Source organism: Gopherus flavomarginatus, chromosome 2 (genome assembly GCF_025201925.1).
Source record: "Gopherus flavomarginatus isolate rGopFla2 chromosome 2, rGopFla2.mat.asm, whole genome shotgun sequence".
In the NCBI taxonomy this organism is placed as follows: domain Eukaryota; kingdom Metazoa; phylum Chordata; order Testudines; family Testudinidae; genus Gopherus; species Gopherus flavomarginatus.
In genome coordinates, this window is record NC_066618.1 from 129,050,035 (window position 1) to 129,066,870 (window position 16,836).

The 16,836-nt window shown below is 47.6% G+C and overlaps 2 protein-coding genes across 4 annotated transcripts in view; one reads left to right on the forward strand and one right to left on the reverse strand.

The window, feature by feature from the left end:
- The window catches only part of NSUN2 (NOP2/Sun RNA methyltransferase 2), a 44,546-nt gene extending 35,133 nt beyond the window's left edge, over positions 1–9,413 (reverse strand). The window contains exons 1-6 of one of the 3 annotated variants that reach the window (XM_050938164.1): positions 8,988–9,406; positions 8,577–8,734; positions 7,635–7,739; positions 5,837–5,924; positions 3,833–3,904; positions 777–861 (exon numbers count right to left, since the gene is read on the reverse strand). In XM_050938164.1, coding sequence (XP_050794121.1) covers positions 777–861; positions 3,833–3,904; positions 5,837–5,924; positions 7,635–7,739; positions 8,577–8,734; positions 8,988–9,338 — 859 coding nt within the window. In that variant the 5' untranslated portion in view covers positions 9,339–9,406. Of the gene's footprint in view, positions 1–776; positions 862–3,832; positions 3,905–5,818; positions 5,925–7,634; positions 7,740–8,576; positions 8,735–8,987 lie in introns of all 3 variants that reach the window. The other 2 variants (XM_050938163.1, XM_050938165.1) reach the window with 2 other exon arrangements.
- Positions 9,414–9,506: 93 nt separating this feature from the next.
- SRD5A1 (steroid 5 alpha-reductase 1) overlaps positions 9,507–16,836 on the forward strand; it is a 45,140-nt gene continuing 37,810 nt past the window's right edge. Inside the window, exon 1 of the mRNA XM_050938261.1 lies at positions 9,507–10,215. Coding sequence (XP_050794218.1) covers positions 9,902–10,215 — 314 coding nt within the window. The 5' untranslated portion in view covers positions 9,507–9,901. The remainder of the gene's footprint in view (positions 10,216–16,836) is intronic.

Below are 16,836 nucleotides of genomic sequence, written 5' to 3' on the forward strand. Positions count from 1 at the left end.
CATTTTACAGTCATAATTTTTAACCCTCATTTCAAATATTTGGAACATGGAGTGCTCTGTTTAAATTAGAAGTGACCAATTTGGCACTATGCAATTGCAATAAAACACAGTTCTTCCACATCTCATCCCAGAGTTAGCAGAGCTTTTTTGCAGAGATGATATGCACTGATGCCTAAAAAGGACAAAGCTGTCTGCTGAATACAACATGTGGTATTTTTGCAGCCATTTTATAGAAAGTAAAAATACTTCTGAAGTTAAAGAATGACTGTAAACAGACCATTCTTATAATGGGGAACTAACACAACCTAATGCAATATCTAAGGAGAACGCTAGAACAAAAGTTCCTAAGATACAGTCTATTGAATTCACACTCGCTTAATTACATGGAAAAATTAAGCTCTGATCACATTTAATGTTACCTCAACTCTCCGCAAATATATAATCCACACAGCTCCTCTTTTGAGTCACAGTGAAGCATGAAGTTTTAAAGACAACCTGCATTTAATTTGAGAAGCCAACTGTTGGCTATGGAGAGCTGCGATGACTCATGAAGTGGAAGCTGACAATATAATAAAATAGGACCTTTAAAAATACAAGTTTAAAATCTACTACATGCTGAATACCTCTCCAACCTAACCATACAATTTGGGGAATTCATCACATAATTAAAGTTTTGTTATATATATTTGTAAAACTTGAAAATGGTCTTTTATAATAAAAATCTTTAAAAATCAAAAGCTTCAGAAGCCCAAAGTAAGTAGTCCTGACAGACTTACCTGGAAAAGGAACATTCATGTCTGCATGCAGCATTTCAATGAGCTGTGCAGTCTTAGACCCTGGTGCAGCACACATATCCAGAATCTACCAATAAAAAGTTTGAACAGTAAAATATGTCAAGATTTCTCAAATGTGTTCAGCAGTTTAGATTTTAAACTGTAATTTCTTGCAAAAAAAATCTCTTAGACATAAAACAAAGTTCAAAAGTATGGCATGAAACAGTCCATTCTAGCTATTTCTCAGATGAGTTACCCTTGTTCTGAGCATATATACACATCAACTAAGGCTACATCTACACCACCACTTCTGTTGGCAAAATTTATGTCGTTCAAGAGTGTGAAAAAATACACCCCTGAACAACATAAAAGTTACACCAACCTAACACCAGTGTGGACAGTGGAAGCTCTCCTGCTAACATAGTTACCGCTGCTTGTTGAGGGTGGTTTAATTATGTTGATTGGAGAGCTCTCTCCTTTCAGCATAGAACGACTACGCAAGAGATCTTACAGCAGCGCAGCTGTATCGGTACAGCTGTGCCACTGTAAGCTCTCTAGGGTAGACAAAGCCTGAGACAGGCATTCTAGTTCAGTCTCCATGCACATGAGCAACTGTCATTAGAGTTAATGAGAACTATGCAGACAGATTAAGAGTACATTTAAACTACAGTTTTTTACTTCGTATTAATTATCTGTGGTTAACTGAAAATTAACACATTTGTAAAGGGCAGTCTGGACACTCTCCAGAGTTTGTGGTTTACCTTAGGGGACAATTTAAAGTAAGCTACAAATTTTCCTATAAGAACTAGGTCACAGCAATGATCCATCTAGTTTAGTATCCTGTCTTCCAACAGTGGCCAATGTCAGGTGCTTCAGAGGGAATGAACAGACTAGGTAATCATCAAGTGACCTTCCCCTGTTGCCAAATTCCCAGCTTCTGGCAAACAGAGGCCACAGACATTTCAGAGCAGGGCTTTGCATCCCTGCCCATCCTGGCTAACAGTCATCCATGGACCTATCCTCTATGAACTTATCTAGTTCTTTTTTGAACCCTGTTAGTCTTAGTCTTCACAACATCCCAGGCAGAGTTCCACAGGTTGACTGTGCATTGTGTGAAGAAATACTTCCTTTAAACCCAACCCCCTAGTTCTTGTGTTATGAGGAGTAAACAACACTTATTTACTTTCCCCATACCAGTCATGACTTTATAGACCTCTATCACATCCCCCCCTTAGTCATCTCTTTTTCAAGCTGAAAAGTCTAAATCTAATTAATCTTTCCTGATATGGAAGCTGTTCCAATAGCCCTAATAATTTTTGTTGTCTTTTTCTGAAGCTTTTCCAATTCTGATATATCTTTTTTGAGATGGGGTGACCACATCTGCACACAGTATTCCAGATGTGGGCGTACCATGGATTTATACAGATGCAATATGATTATGGTTGCAAATTTGTCACGAAGTCATGGATTCTGCTGTGGCCAATGCGACTGGCCCGGGAGCTGCTGCTGGGGTAGTCTAGGGCCATCGCACCCTCCCTCCACCCAGCAGCTGCAGGAGTTTGGGTGTGGGAGAGTGCTCAGAGCTGGGGCAGGGGGTTGGGGTGTGGGAGAGGAATAAGGTTCCAGGCGGTGCTTACCTCAGGAGGCTCCCCAGAAGCGGCAACATGTCCCTCCTTCAGCTGCTAGGTGGAGGCGAGGCCAGACAATTCCATGTGCTGCCTCCACCTGCAGGTGCTGACCCCACAGCTCCCATTGGCCACAGTTCCTGACCCTAGGAGCCGAGGGACATGACACCGCTTCCGGGGAGCCGCAAGGAGCCAGGTAGGGAGCCTGCCAGACCCGCCAAGCCCCCACCCACCCCAAGCAGCAGTGGTGGTCCTGGGCTGCGCCCCATGCGTTCAGCCTCCCCCCTCACCTCCCCCAAGCATCCAAGATTTAGTCAGGGGTATATAGTGCAAGTCATGGACAGGTCATGGGCCATGAATTTTTGTTTGCTGCCCAGAACCTTTCCATTACTTTTACCAAAAATACCCATGACTAAAACGTAGCCTTAAATATATTTCCTGTCTTATTATCTATCCCTTTCTTAATGATTCCCAATATTCTCTTAGCTTTTTTGACTGTCGCTGTACATTGAATGCATGTTTTCAGAGAACTATCCACAATGACTCCAAGATCTCTTTCTTGAGTAGTAACAGATAATTTAGACTCCATCATTTTGTATGAATAGTTGGGATTACATTTTCCAATGTGCACTGCTTTGCATGAATTTCATCTGCCATTTTGTTATCCAGTCACCCAGTTTTGTGAGATCCCTTTGTAACTCTAGGTCCGAAGCAGACTGAGAAATTATCTTGAGCAGTTTTGTATCATCTGCAATTTTTGCCACCTCACTATTTACCCTTTTTTCCAGCTTTTTTATGAATATGTTGAACAGCACTGGTCCCAGTACAGATCCCTGGGGGGACACCACTATTTACTTCTCTCCACTCTGAAAACTGACCACTTATTTCAACCCTTTGTTCCCTCCATGGACAAACGTATGGGAAGTGCCTAATTAATCTTTACAAACATATCAAATACCTTGAGTTAATTGGTAACCATCTTGAAATATAATCATCAACACTCTGGATTGATTCACACATCTTGTGGTGTTGATAGCACTCCAAACAATACAAAACAATGCTCCTAAATAGCTTTTGCTGAAAATGAAAAAATGAGCCACAGTGGAAAGCTTAAAAAAGGTGACTCAATATTATAAACAGAGAAAGCCACAGAAAAGGAAGGGGGGGAATATACATGAATACAGTTAAATTTCGAAGATAAAATATTTTTTGAAGGATGGAGGCAATGGGTTCAAAAACAAACATACAGAGTTAAAAAAAATCAGTTCTTATTTTCAATATACATGAACTGGAGCCTACAGTCACTGCTAATCTCTGTACGCAGAACACATGGCCTGTCCTAACAAATAAAGCATCAACACAAATACTATTGGGTTTGTAATTTTCTTATTTTTCCTATAAGACTTCCAGTTCTCACAAGCCTTTAAAGATTACCTTATGGTGAGGATTAACATTAAGCAGCAGAGGAGGGATCATACTGACAGCTTCTTGACGACTAATGTTTCCCTAAAATAAAATGAACATGTGTGCAGTATCCATTAGATCTTATGCAAATGTGATTTACTTCACAATAAAATATTAATAGTGCTGTATAAATGAATGTCCACTGAAAAAGTCAGTACTACAAAATATCATGCAACTTTCCCTTGTCCCCTTCCCACAACTTTTTCCTTCTTCCTTGTCACAAAGGCAGAGTTTCTCCTTTGCTCTCCTCCTTTAACCACTCCACTTGCTCCAATGACCCCATCCCAACTTCTGATCTCTCTCACACTCACTCCTCTAATTCCTCTTTTCCTTAACTTTCCTCTGACTCCTTCTCACAATATAAACATGTCTCAGTCTCTCCCATCTTAAAAAAATCCCCATTTCACCGCACTTGTCTATCCAATTACTGTGCCATCTCCCTTCTACTACAAAATTTCCAGAACTATAATCTACAGTCCACAATCCCTGTCTGGAGCTCCTTTCCTTCAATTTCATCCTAGACCTTCTCCAATCTGACCCCTTTCGCTCCACTGAAACGCCTCTTGCCAAAATTTCTAATGATCTCTTTTCAGCCAAAACTCAGAACCAGTAATTCATCCTCATCCTCCTTGAAGTCAGCCAATTTTGACACCAGCAATCACACTCGACTTGAAATCTTGTCCTCCTTTGGCTTCTAATTGCTTCTTCAACACGTCCTTTGGAGAATCCTCCTCATCTCCCATTCCAACTTTCGGGGGGGGATTCTACAGGGCTCTGCCCTGAGTCTGCCCTTCTCTTGCCCCTTTTCGCTGGTTAATCTCATCTGCAATCATAAATTCAATTACCATCTCTTTGCCAATGATTCACAGATCTCTCTTTCTCCCCTCCTCCAGACATAAATCCTTCTGTCCAAACTTAAAATCTCAGCATGTCTCTCTGACCTCTCCCTCAAGGATGCATACCAATCAGCTCAAGCACAACATGGCTAACGCAGACATCTTAATTTTCCCCAAAAAACCTTCCCTCAATACCACCATGTTGCCTGTCACTCAGGCCTATAATCAGGGCATCATCACAGTTTCAGATCTTTCTCTAGGCCCTCGAGTCTAGGCTGTCTAAATCTTACAAATTCTTTCGTATCCATTCATACAGCTAAATCTGTCAGCCAGGTGCTCATCTCAATTACTATAACATCTTTTTCTCTGGCCTTAAATACAGTCTTGCTTGGCTCATATCCATTCCCAATAGTGTGCTATTTCATGATTAAGGCTCCTAAGTACTATGGTAACAAATAATCATCATCATTCTGACATTACACTCATTCATTCTAAATTTCATTACAAATTTAAATATCAAGGTCATACAAAACTGACAAATATGAGTCAAACAAACAACATTACTTTATCCTGTTCAAACTTCTTTTCTTTTCCTTACGATTAGAGATGTATTTGATACTCAAGAGCAAGCAGCTACAGAAAGTGGCTCCAGTCAAGCTTAAACACATTCAAAAAATCAAATTAATAAACCCACAAAAACAGAAGCCCTAATTATAGACTAAGCGATCACTATCATGGATTGCCTACTTAGTGTGCAAAGTACACCACAGGGTGATTTGTAAGCACGCTAACATGTGCCACTCTAACTGCCCCAGATAGAGCCTGCTGGCACGCTCTAAAAAGTACCTAGTTCATATTAACTGTCCCGTGTAGATCCTGCTAGCATTAACCTGAACTAGGGACCTGTTAAGAGTGCATCAGCACTTCCTACATGGGGCAGTCAAGAGTGCAGCACGTTAGGGCTTTGCAAATTACACCCTCTAGAGCTCTTCATCAGTAATACATAGACAAGCCTTCACTTCCCAATAAAAAGTGTTCCGGTTCTAAAAAGAAAATTCAGCTTTGGACACAATTCATTTATTCGTTTGTTACATTTTATTTAAAAAAAAAAAAGCCTTACACATTCTGTCTCGCTAACCAGAAACTGATGAAACTTTTCCAGCTGTGGTGACTTCCGCAAGATTTTTCTGCTCAAGTTAGTGTGCCATGCTAGCTCTTCTGGATACCTGTAAAACAAAGACAGATACCCAGTGCAAACTCACCACAAACTAATGCAACCTCAAAAATCTTTCTAAATGAAAATATACAGTCACTTTTCTTTAGGCAATTTACAAACTATCTAAATTATTTACATTCAAGTTGTCTGAAGAGTGCAGAACACAGAACAAAATTAAAATACTTAAGATGGTCAAATCAAAGAAATATTAGACTTTAAGATTCCAGTCTTTAAACAATTCTGCTACAACTCTAACTATGACTCTTTCATTGTAACACTTAGCTGAATCCACACCGTACATACCCAGGACAAAATCTGTCACAGGACCATCTGATCTCAGTAAGAAAATGTGTAAACTCAACAGAACAGGACATTATCAAATAATATTCCTGCTCCTAGCTATGATGTCAGTACTGGATACACTTTGTGAAGCTATTATTAATCTTCACACTAAAGGAACATCACAGCGAACAACAGATATGCCTGTAATTCATAGCAGACTATCAGAAAAAATACTTTGCTTGTGCTGTGGCAGGCGGTCAGCACACAGCGAAGTAAAACCACAACAGTATTCCCTCTAATTTTTCACACACGTGTGCGGAATGAATTTTGGTATGTGCAACAATATGGAGACAAAATTCATGTGGTGGGGGAGGGATTGAGAGGAAGGGTGGGAGGGGGCTCAGGGGTGAGGCAGAGAATTGGAGTGTGGGGGTGGGCTCTGGAGTGGGGCCAGGAATGAGGGGTTTGGGGTGCAGGCTGCCCCAGGACTGCAGCAGGGAGAGATGACTCCCCCAGTTTTCTCTCCCTCCAGCAGCACGTGGGGGGGGGGTGAGAAGAGGTGCCTCTCCCTGCCGCTGAAGCTTTGGGGCCAGAATTGCAAAATAGGCACCTCTTTCCCTTCCATGGCAGGTCCAGGCTGGGGTGCATCTGTCCCGTCCGCAACAAGCCCAGGTTTGGGCTGGGTTGGGCCCAGGGGGAGAAGGGCCACTCCCAACACAGTAGGTCTGAGCCGGGACTGGGTTGGGGGTGCCTCTTCCCTGTCTGCAGCAGGTCTGAGCCAGCTTGGGGTGCCTCTCCTGTGGCTGAGGCAGGTCCGGGGGAGAAGCCACAGCCTGAGCGCCTGCATGGTGGTTAGTATGCTGCATGGCTGCACAGTTTAGAGGGAACTTAGCTCCACAATCAGACAAATGAAGACTGATTCTGAAAAATGAACTGAAAAATAGAGATTCTCCCCTCCCTCAGATCTTTTGCTATTCAGTTATAATAATCCTAAGTGATCACTTGTAACTTTTCAAATAACTATGTGGTGTTTTCCTTTTACTAAAAAAAAAATATGATGTAAAAAAAATTAATTCTACAAGAAACTTCATTTTGGGTATTAAAATGTGATGGAGAAATATTTGCCAAAAACAGTACTATTGAGCACCCTAAATCCATTTTGAGTAGCACCAAGAAAGTATATATTTATAAATATTTATAAAAATTATGTCTGTAATGCTAAAAGGGTGATTAGTTACATGCATTAAGATTTGATTAACCGGTGAGTGTCTTTCAAGAAAAAAAATATTAACCAAATCCAGGGTTCAACTTTAAGATTAGTGAATTCCACTACTAATAGTATATACGTTAATTATGAGATAAGGTAGAAAAGCAACAGAGCAAGCTAAACTCTTGAAACAACATATTCTGAGTTTACAAAGTGTCTTAGTTTTCTTACCATTTTAGTGTTTGTGGCACTTCAATTTTTTGCCCATCAACTACCAGGTCCTGCAACTCCTTGAAATACTTGTTCTTCAAGCAGTGCAAAATTTCTTTTGCATGGCTAAAGAAAGAACAAAATGTTTTTGATTAAAAAAAAGTTAATTAATTTGAAGAGTGCAATGAAACAAAACTGTTCTGAGTATAACACTTCAATCTGGGGCTGAGTGCACCAACTTCATAGTGTTCTGAACCCCTCATGGCCCAGAAAGCAAGTAACCAATATTGACCCCAAAATTATGTACATTACCAATGAACAAGTAGTACAGGTCATATCACTCTGTTTTATCATCAATTTTCCCTCATTTCGGTTGGCTGGTTACCATCTACCATCCAGATTTTCCCCTTCCTACTTTAAGAAGCAAGATCACTCTTTTGTTGATGGCCCTGCATACACCATCTGCCCAGCAGCTCCAGCAACAACACAGGGAACCTGACGCCAGTTTCACTTTGCTACTCCTGTTGGGTGAAGTGCTATATCTACTAGTGCAATTCCGTGCTGCTGCTCCTGTTGCTGGGGGCACTGGTCAGGGGATGTGCAAACAGGAAAAAAGAGGAATGAAGAATTAATTACAGAGGACCATAAACCCCTCTCACCTGGGGCAGCTTTTCCCGACCATTGCCATCTCTCCTCTACAGATGAAAGTAGTTACAGATTGCGCCGAAGAAAGAAAATACCCCCACGACAACCCCTCCCCGCACCGGTCCGGACCCACCACCTGGCAGGACTAACAGCGGGGGGGCGGCTGCCGAACCCCAGGGGCTGACAACGCTTCCCTGTATCGCGCCATCGGCGCCCCTAGCGGGAGCGTTCAGCTCCCCCCACTCTCCGCAACAGCGGCCTTTCGCTGGGCGCTTCCTACGCCCCGCGACCGGCTCCTCCCTGCGGGCCCGCGCTCACCTCTTGTAGCCGGTGATGCGCAGGGTGGCGGGGAGCGGCTCCCTCAGCGCCGCCATGAACGGCTCCCACTCGCCCTCGGGCACGATCCGCAGCTCCCGGTAGTAGCGCTCAAACAGCGCGTTCTCCTTGACGATTTCGGGGTAGCCGCCTTCCCAGCCCTGCAAGAGGCGCCGACGAGCGGGTCAGACAGGGCGCGGGGCAGGGGCGCAGATCGTCCCCGGGGCGCGGCTCCCGGGTTGCGCAGAGGGCGCTCCAGGGGGGTGTCAGGGACCCTTCGCGCGCCCCGGGCCCGAGCAGCCGCTGCGTGCGGTTGACACAGGGGCTCGGCCACGGGGCCTTCGCGGCGTCAGTGAATTGGCTGCACCTTAGCGCCCCCCCGCCCCGCCCCGCCCCGCCCCGGCAGCTGCTCACCGCCTGCTCCCGGCCCTGCCCGTCCCCGCCGCCTCCCCGCTCGCGGCGCTGCTGCTGCCTTTGGCGGTTGCGCTGCCTGCGGCCCATCGCGCCCGCGGGCCGCACGAAACCGGCTCCTACTGCGCGCCACAGAGCGATTTTCCCGCAGCCGTCACCCGCTGCTGTCACGTGGCATATGCGGCGGCCTGTGCGGGGTCCCTGCCAGCTGACCGTACTGCATGGAAAGCCCCCAAGGGCTGTCCGCGAATTCGCCTGCAACATAAACTCAACTGTGCTAATTTTCTCCCTCGTTGAGCCAGCGGGAAGCGCCGTTATTTTAATGAACCGGGGTCTGCCTGGCGGGGAGGACATCTCTGCGTCACTTGCGGAGATTCATTGTTTCATATTTTTAGATTGGCGCGTATCAGGCACAGCCCATGGGCGTGCTGTCTTTAGAGGCCTGTGTGCCGCCCACATGAGGAAATAAGGGTGGGGCTCTGCCCGATGTCTCAATTTTGTATTGGCTAATCTAAATGATTGACAGACCCGCTTCTCCAATCAATGTTGCACAGATAGGGGAACCTGACTCCCGCCGTCCTATGTGGATGAGAAGCGGCATCAGAACTTGCTAAGGGCATGCCCCTAAATGGCGCCTCTCCGCACGTGGCGTCTGTGTGGGCGCGATCAATGCCTAGGGCGAGGGCAGGTCGCTGGCGGGGCTCGGGCTCTGCGCTGCTGTCCCTACCGCGGCGTGCTGATTGGGCGGCCTGCGACGAGCCATCCTGCTGCCGGTCCTGGTCCTAGGACGGCACCGTGCCTGCGTTCAGCGCCTTTGTCACGTAGTTGTCTGGTTGGGGCCGCGTGGCTAAACCCCGCCGTTGCTCCCCGCGCGCGGCACTGAGGCAGCGGCCAGTGGGGGCTGAGCGCGCCCGGCCATGGAGGCGGCGGGCGGGTTGTGGCAGTGGCTGTCCGCGCCGGAGGAGCGGCGGCTGCTGGAAAGCCTGTCCTACGGGCTGGTGGCCGTGGCGGCGCTCTCCGCGCTGCTGCTGCGCTTCGTGCGGCTGCCGTATGGGCGCTACTCCACGCGCCGCTTCGGCTGCCCGGTGCCCGCCCGCCTGGCCTGGGCGCTGCAGGAGCTGCCGGCGCTGCTGGTTCCGGTGGGGCTGAGTCTTTTCAGCGGCGCGGCCCGCGTCTCCGAGTGGCCGAACCGGGTCCTGCTGGCGCTCTTCATCGGGCACTACGCACACAGGTACCAGTGCGGCTCCCTGGGGCGGAGCGGGGGTGGGAAACCCCAGCGCGCAGGAGGCTGCTGGGCCCCGGCTTCTGCTGGGAGTAGGGTGACCAGATGTCCCGATTCTATAGGGACAGTCCTAATTTTGGGATATCTTTCTTATATAGGCTCCTCTTACACCGCCACCACCCGTGTCCTGTCCCTATTTTCACTTTTGCTGTTTGGTCACCCTAGCCGGGAGGCTCAGCCTAGCCTGCGAGTTTGTCCAGGTCTGGCCCTGAGACAAAACAGGGACAAGATTTGCCGGGCATTGGTGTGGAAGGTGGTGGTGTCATCTCGAAGAGCCCCTTGCTCTTGTGACTTCACTCTAGGACAGTGGTTTTCCATTTTTTTTTCTGTCAACCCAGTTGAAGAAAATTGTTGTTGCCCGTGATCCAACAGACCTGGGGAGGAGGTGTTTGGGGTGTGGGAGGGGCTCAGGGTGTGGGGGTGAGGGTTGTGGGGTGGGGCTAGGAATGAGGGATGCAGGGGGTCGGGGAGGGGGTCAGGACTCTGTGCTGGGGGTGGGGCCAGGGATGAGGGGGTTGAAATGTAGGAGAGGGCTGGAGCAGGGGGCTGGGTTGTGGGAGGAGGTCAAGGGCTCTGGGCTGGGGGTGCAGGCTCTGGTGTGGGGTCAGGGATGAGGGAGTTGGAATGCAGGAAGGGGCTCAGGGCTGGGGCAGGGGATTGGGGCATGGACTTACCTCAAGTGGTTCCCCGTCAGCGATGCAGCGGGGATGCTAAGACAGATTTCCTGCTGTCTTGGCACCACAGACCATGTTGCGCCGCAGAAGCGGCCAGTAGCAGGTCAGCCTCCTAAGCAGCGGCACGCAAGCGGCTCCATGTGGCTCTTATCTGCAGGCACCATCCCCAACCAGCTCCAATCAGTGAGTTACTGGTACTTAGGACGAGGGCAGCACGGAGAGACCCATGTCATTGTTCCACCAGCGGGACTTTTAATGGCCAGGTCGGCGGTGCTGACGAGAGCCGCTGCGATACAGTGCCTTTCAGTCATTTGAAAACTGCCCTGCGATGGCCAGGTGTCCTGATTTTATAGGGACAGGCCCATTATTCAGGGCTTTTCCTTATATAAGTACTTATTACTCCTCAGCCCTGTTGCAGTTTTTCACATTTGATATCTGGTCACTACGTCACCCTGGGTATGTCTACACTACGAAATTAGGTCAATTTAATAGACATCGATTTTATAGAAGTCGATTTTTTTAGAAATCGATTTGATACAGTCGATTGTGTGTGTCCCCACTAAGTGCACTAAGTTGGCAGACTGCGTCTACAGTACCAAGGCTAGCGTTGACTTTAGGAGCATTGCACTCTGGGTAGCTTTCCCACAGTTCCCGCAGTCTCTGCCGCCCATTGGAATTCTGGGTTGAATTCCCAGTGCCTGATGGGGCAAAAACATTGTCACGGGTGGTTCTGGGTACATGTTGTCAGGCCCCCCTCCCTCCATTCCTCTGTGAAAGCAACGGCAAACAATCATTTCTTGCTTTTTTTCCTGGGTTACCCGTGCAGACTGCATGCCACGGCAAGCATGGAGCCCACTCAGCTCACTGTCACCGTACGTCTCCTGGGTGCTGCTGGCAGACATGGTACTGCAGTGCTACTGTTGGGATTTGGTGGTTCCCAGTGAGTCTGATGCTGGGTAGAAATCATGGGACTTCGATCCAATGCGATTCAGTTCAATAAAGCTTTATTGAACATGTGCACAAAGAGAGCCCCTGGTACAAAGAATCAGGCAGAGTCCCTCCTGCAAGTAGCCCCTCCCCTTGCTACTTTATAGCACATGGTGCTTATATAACAAGTTATATAACAACTTACATAACATGAACCTTTAACCAATCAGAGTTAAACAAACCCATATATGGGTTTGTTTATCACATGCTCATAGTGCTCCAGTCCACATGCCGAGCTCACACCCCTCCCCGTGGCCTTCTCCAGAATGTTACTAGGCCGGTGAGCCACAGCATGCTTCCCTATGCATAAGCACCCTGTAAACCACATTTTACTTAAAATAAACACAACCATATCCTTCAACTACACAGCAGCATCTCGCCTTGCCTTGCCGGCAGCAGTTGGTGCGATACAACCATTAACAATCTTCGTCTCATGGGTGCTCCTGGCCGACTTCGGTGACGTCAGCTGGGGACTCCTGGACATAAATGGGAGTGACTCCAGGTCATTCTGTTTAAGTTTTTTGTCTAATGGAGATTCAGTCCTGCCTGGAATATTGTGCGAGCTGGAGGCTTTTGCCTCAGGCTGCTCTCGCAGCCGGCAGCACCGCGTGATCGCACCCACCCCTTGCTCCCATGGCTTATGAAGCCTGGACAGTAGTATGGAGCCGTTCAACTATAGGCTGAGCAAGTGCAGAAGAGTGGTAGAATGTACCTTTGGACATATAAAAGCTCTCTGGTGCTGTTTGCTGACTAGGCTGTTTGCGCTTAAAAGAGCACAGCAAGGTACACTGCACATCACAAAGGCTTTGAAAAACAGTTTCATGACTGGCCAGGCTTTGGTGTGACAGTTGTGTGTTTCTCCTTGATGAAATCCCACCCCCTTTGCTGATTTTAATTCCCTACAAGCCAACCCTGTAAGCCATGTCGTCAGTTGCCGCCCCCCGTGAGAGCAATGGCAGACAATCATTTCGTGACATTTTTCCGCGTAGACGCCATACCATAGCAAGCATGATCACCACTCAGATCACCGCAGCAGTTATGAGCATATAAACACCATGCTCATTATCCTGCAGTATATGCAGCACTGGAAACTTCAACAGCGGCGAGGAGGTGACGGCAGCATGGTGACGAGAGTGATGACAACATGGACACAGACTTCTCTCAATGCACAGGCCCTGGCAATTTGGACATCAAGGTGGTAATGGGGCAGGTTCATGCCGTGGAATGCCAATTCTGGGCCCAGGAAACGAGCACAGACTGGTGGGACCACATAGTGTTGCAGGTCTGGGATGATTCCCAGTGGCTGCAAAACTTTCGCATGCATAAGGGCACTTTCATGGGACTTTGTGACTTACTTTCCCCTGCCCTGAAGCACAGAAGATGAGAGCAGCTCTCACAGTTCACAAGTGGGTGATGATAGCCCTCTGAAAGCTTGTCTGATGAAGTGGGAATATTCTTGATCTGTTATGTGAATGCTGAGTGGGGAATATTGATCTGGAAAGGTTGCAGGGGAGTTGTGCTGGGACGGCCTGCCTTGGGGAAGAGAGCATACCTGAGCATGTAACCTGAGACCCCAGGAGAGGGGTCGAAGGCTAGATGACACCTCTGTTATTATAGCTTGCTGTGCTCTTCACAGTATCTGTGAGAGTAAGGGGGAGATGCGTATGGCGGGGTGGGAGGTTGAGACAGATCGCCTAGCCGCTGGTTACGAACAGCCGGACACCAAGGCAGTTAGAAGACCACAGCAGGGCACACTGCGCATCAGAGAAGCTTTGAAAACCAGTTTCATGATTGGCCAGGCTACAGTGTGAAAATTCTGTTTGTTTCTCATAGAGGAAAACCGGCCCCCTTAGTTCACTCTGCTTCCCTGTAAGCCAACTGCCCTCCTCTCCCCCCTTTGATCACCGCTTGCAGAGGCAATAAAGTCGTTGTTTCAAATTCATGCATTCTTTATTAATTCCTCACGCAAGTAGGGGGATAACTGCAAAGGTAGCCTGGGAGGGATGGAGGAGGACGGAAGCACTGGGTGGAGTGGTGGAGGAGGGAAGGACAAGGCCACACTGCGCTTCAAAACTTATTGAATGCTAGCTTTCTGTTGCTTGGGCAGTCCTCTGGAGTGGAATGGTTGGATGCCTAGAGGCCACCACCCCGTGTTCTTGGGCATCTGGGTGGGGAGGATATGGAACTTGGGGAGGAGGCGTTTGGTTACACAGGGGCTGCAGCGACGGTCTGTGCTCCTGCTGCCTTTCCTGCACCTCAACAATATGCCAGAGAATATCCGTTCGATCCTCCAGTAGTCTGAGTATTGTTTCCAGCCTCCTCTCATCAAGCCACCTCTCCTCGCGTTCATTTTGTGCTTTCCTGCACTCTGACAGTGTCTGCCTCCATGCATTCTTCTGGACTGTTTCAGTGTGGGAGGACTGTATGAGCTCAGAGAACATGTCATTGCAAGTGCATTTTTTTTTCGCCTTCTAATCTTCGCTAGCCTCTGGGATGGAGATGTTACGGGGAGCATTGAAACATATGCAGCTGTGGGAAGTAAAAAAGGGAGAGTAGTATTTAAAAAGGCACATTTTAAAGAACAGTAGGTAGACTCTTTCATCGTGAATCAAGCTGTTAACATTACATAGCATGTGTGCTTTCTTTACAAGGTCACATTTTGCCTCATGTTGAGGGACTGCTGGTTTGGTGTGAGAGATCACACATGCAGGGCCAACAGGCAACAGAATTTGGCTTGCAGGCAGCCACGGTAAGCCACAGTCTTCTTTAACCTTCATAACATGTGGGAATGGTTTCAAACAGCAGCGCTCTCTTTTCCCATACCATTTAAAATGGGTTGGCCATATAAAAGGTGAGTGAGGTTGATATGGAACTTGAGGAGGAGGGCGTTTGGTTACATGGCCTGCAGCGACTGTCTGTGCTCCTGCTGCAGGTGAAGGAGGAGCAAATACAGCACCTGTGGGGTAAGTGACTGTAGTGTGTGTTTGTTTGTGTTTGGGGGTTACTTGCTGTGTGCTGAGCTTTTGTCTGTCAGTCTGTTTGGTTGGTTGTTTTAAGGAGCCGTGTACTGTGGCTGGCAGTTAGAGGCTGTGAGCTTCAAAGGAAGGTTTGGAAGCTAGAAACCTCTGGTAATTGGCTGAGCCTTAATCAGTGGGCGGGGCATTCACTCAGGCCAGGGCTTTATAAAGCCACGCACAAGCAACCAGGGGCTGCTAAAAGGGAGTTTCGCAAGGGAGCAGGAAGGGAGCGGGGGTCCCTGGTCGGTTCTATCTGTGCCGCTTTAGTCCCCTTAAAACCTATAAACCAAACTACATTTCTAAACCTCTTTCTTTAAACCACCCTTCCATTAACTAGGGGACAATGCAGGCAGAAGCCCAGCAGCAGAATGGGGGCTATCCAGTTTGTTGCACTGAGTGTAGCCTGTATGATTACCTGCCCTGTGGGCGGGTGGTGTATGTGTGCAGTCAGTGCAAGGAGCTCCTGGCCCTCAGAGACCACGTATGGACTTTGGAGGCCAAGGTAGCGGAACTGGAGGAGCTAAGAGAGGCAGAGAGATATGTTGATGAGGCTTTCCGGGACACTGTAGAATTGTCCCACCTCCGGTCAGAAAGCCCCTGCGCTGTTGAGAAGGAAGAAAGACCCAGGGAAGCAGAGCAGTCAATAGGAGCAGAGGGAAACCTTCCCATAGTTGGGACCCTCCTTCCAGATGGTGCTGGGGTTGCCTCTCGCACTGTGGTTACCTCTCCGGGGGAGGGAACTCCAGTTTCTAGGAAAAGGCAGATGTTAGTAATGGGAGATTCAATCATTAGAAACATAGATAGCTGGGTTTGTGATGACCGGGAGAGTGGTATAGTGACTTGCCTGCCTGGTGCAAAGGTTGCGGATCTCTCAAGGCATCTAGACAGACTTACGTGTAGTGCTGGGGAGGAGCCGGTGGTTGTGGTACATGTAGGTACCAATGACATAGAGAAGGGTAGGAGAGATGTCCTGGAAGCCAAATTTAGGCTGCTAGGGAAGAGACTGAAATCCAGGACTTCTATGGTGGCATTCTCAGAAGTGCTCCCAGTTCCATGCGCAGGGTCAGGTAGGCAGGCAGAGCTTCAGAGTCTCAATGCGTGGATGAGACAATGGTGTAGAGAGGAGGGGTTTAAAGGAGGATATTGATATAATAGGCATCACAGAAACCTGGTGGACTGAGAGCAATCAATGGGACACAGTCATTCTAGGGTACAAAATATATCGGAAGGACAGAACAGGTCGTGCAGGGGGAGGAGTGACACTATATGTGAAAGAAAATGTAGATTCAAATGAAGTAAAAATCTTAAGCGAATCCACATGTTCCATAGAATCTCTATGGATAGAAATGTCATGCTCTAATAAAAATATAACATTAGGGATCTATTATCGACCACCTGACCAGGACAGTAATAGTGATGATGAAATGCTAAGGGAAATTAGGCTATCAAAATTAAGAACCCAATAATAGCGGGGGATTTCAATTATCCCCATATTGACTGGGAACATTTCACTTCAGGACGAAGTGCAGAGATAAAATTTCTCAATACTTTAAATGACTGCTTCATGGAGCAGCTGGTACAGGAACCTCCAAGGGGAGAGGCAACTCTAGATTTAATCCTGAGTGGAGCGCAGGAGCTGGTCCAAGAGGTAAGTATAGCAGGACTGCTTGGAAATAGTGACCATAATGTTGGTGTCACTCTGGCATAACCCTAGGTAACTCGAAAAGGTGATAGACCACAAGTGTCAATGAAGCCCTTCTGCTGTAGGCCTTAACGAACCAATGTTCCTCCATGTTAAACACTTTGTGTAACCTAGTGTAACCTAATGTACTAATAGCTGCAAAAATGTAGTATTAGCAGTTAGCTTTTAATTGTAATAGCCAGTTCTCTGC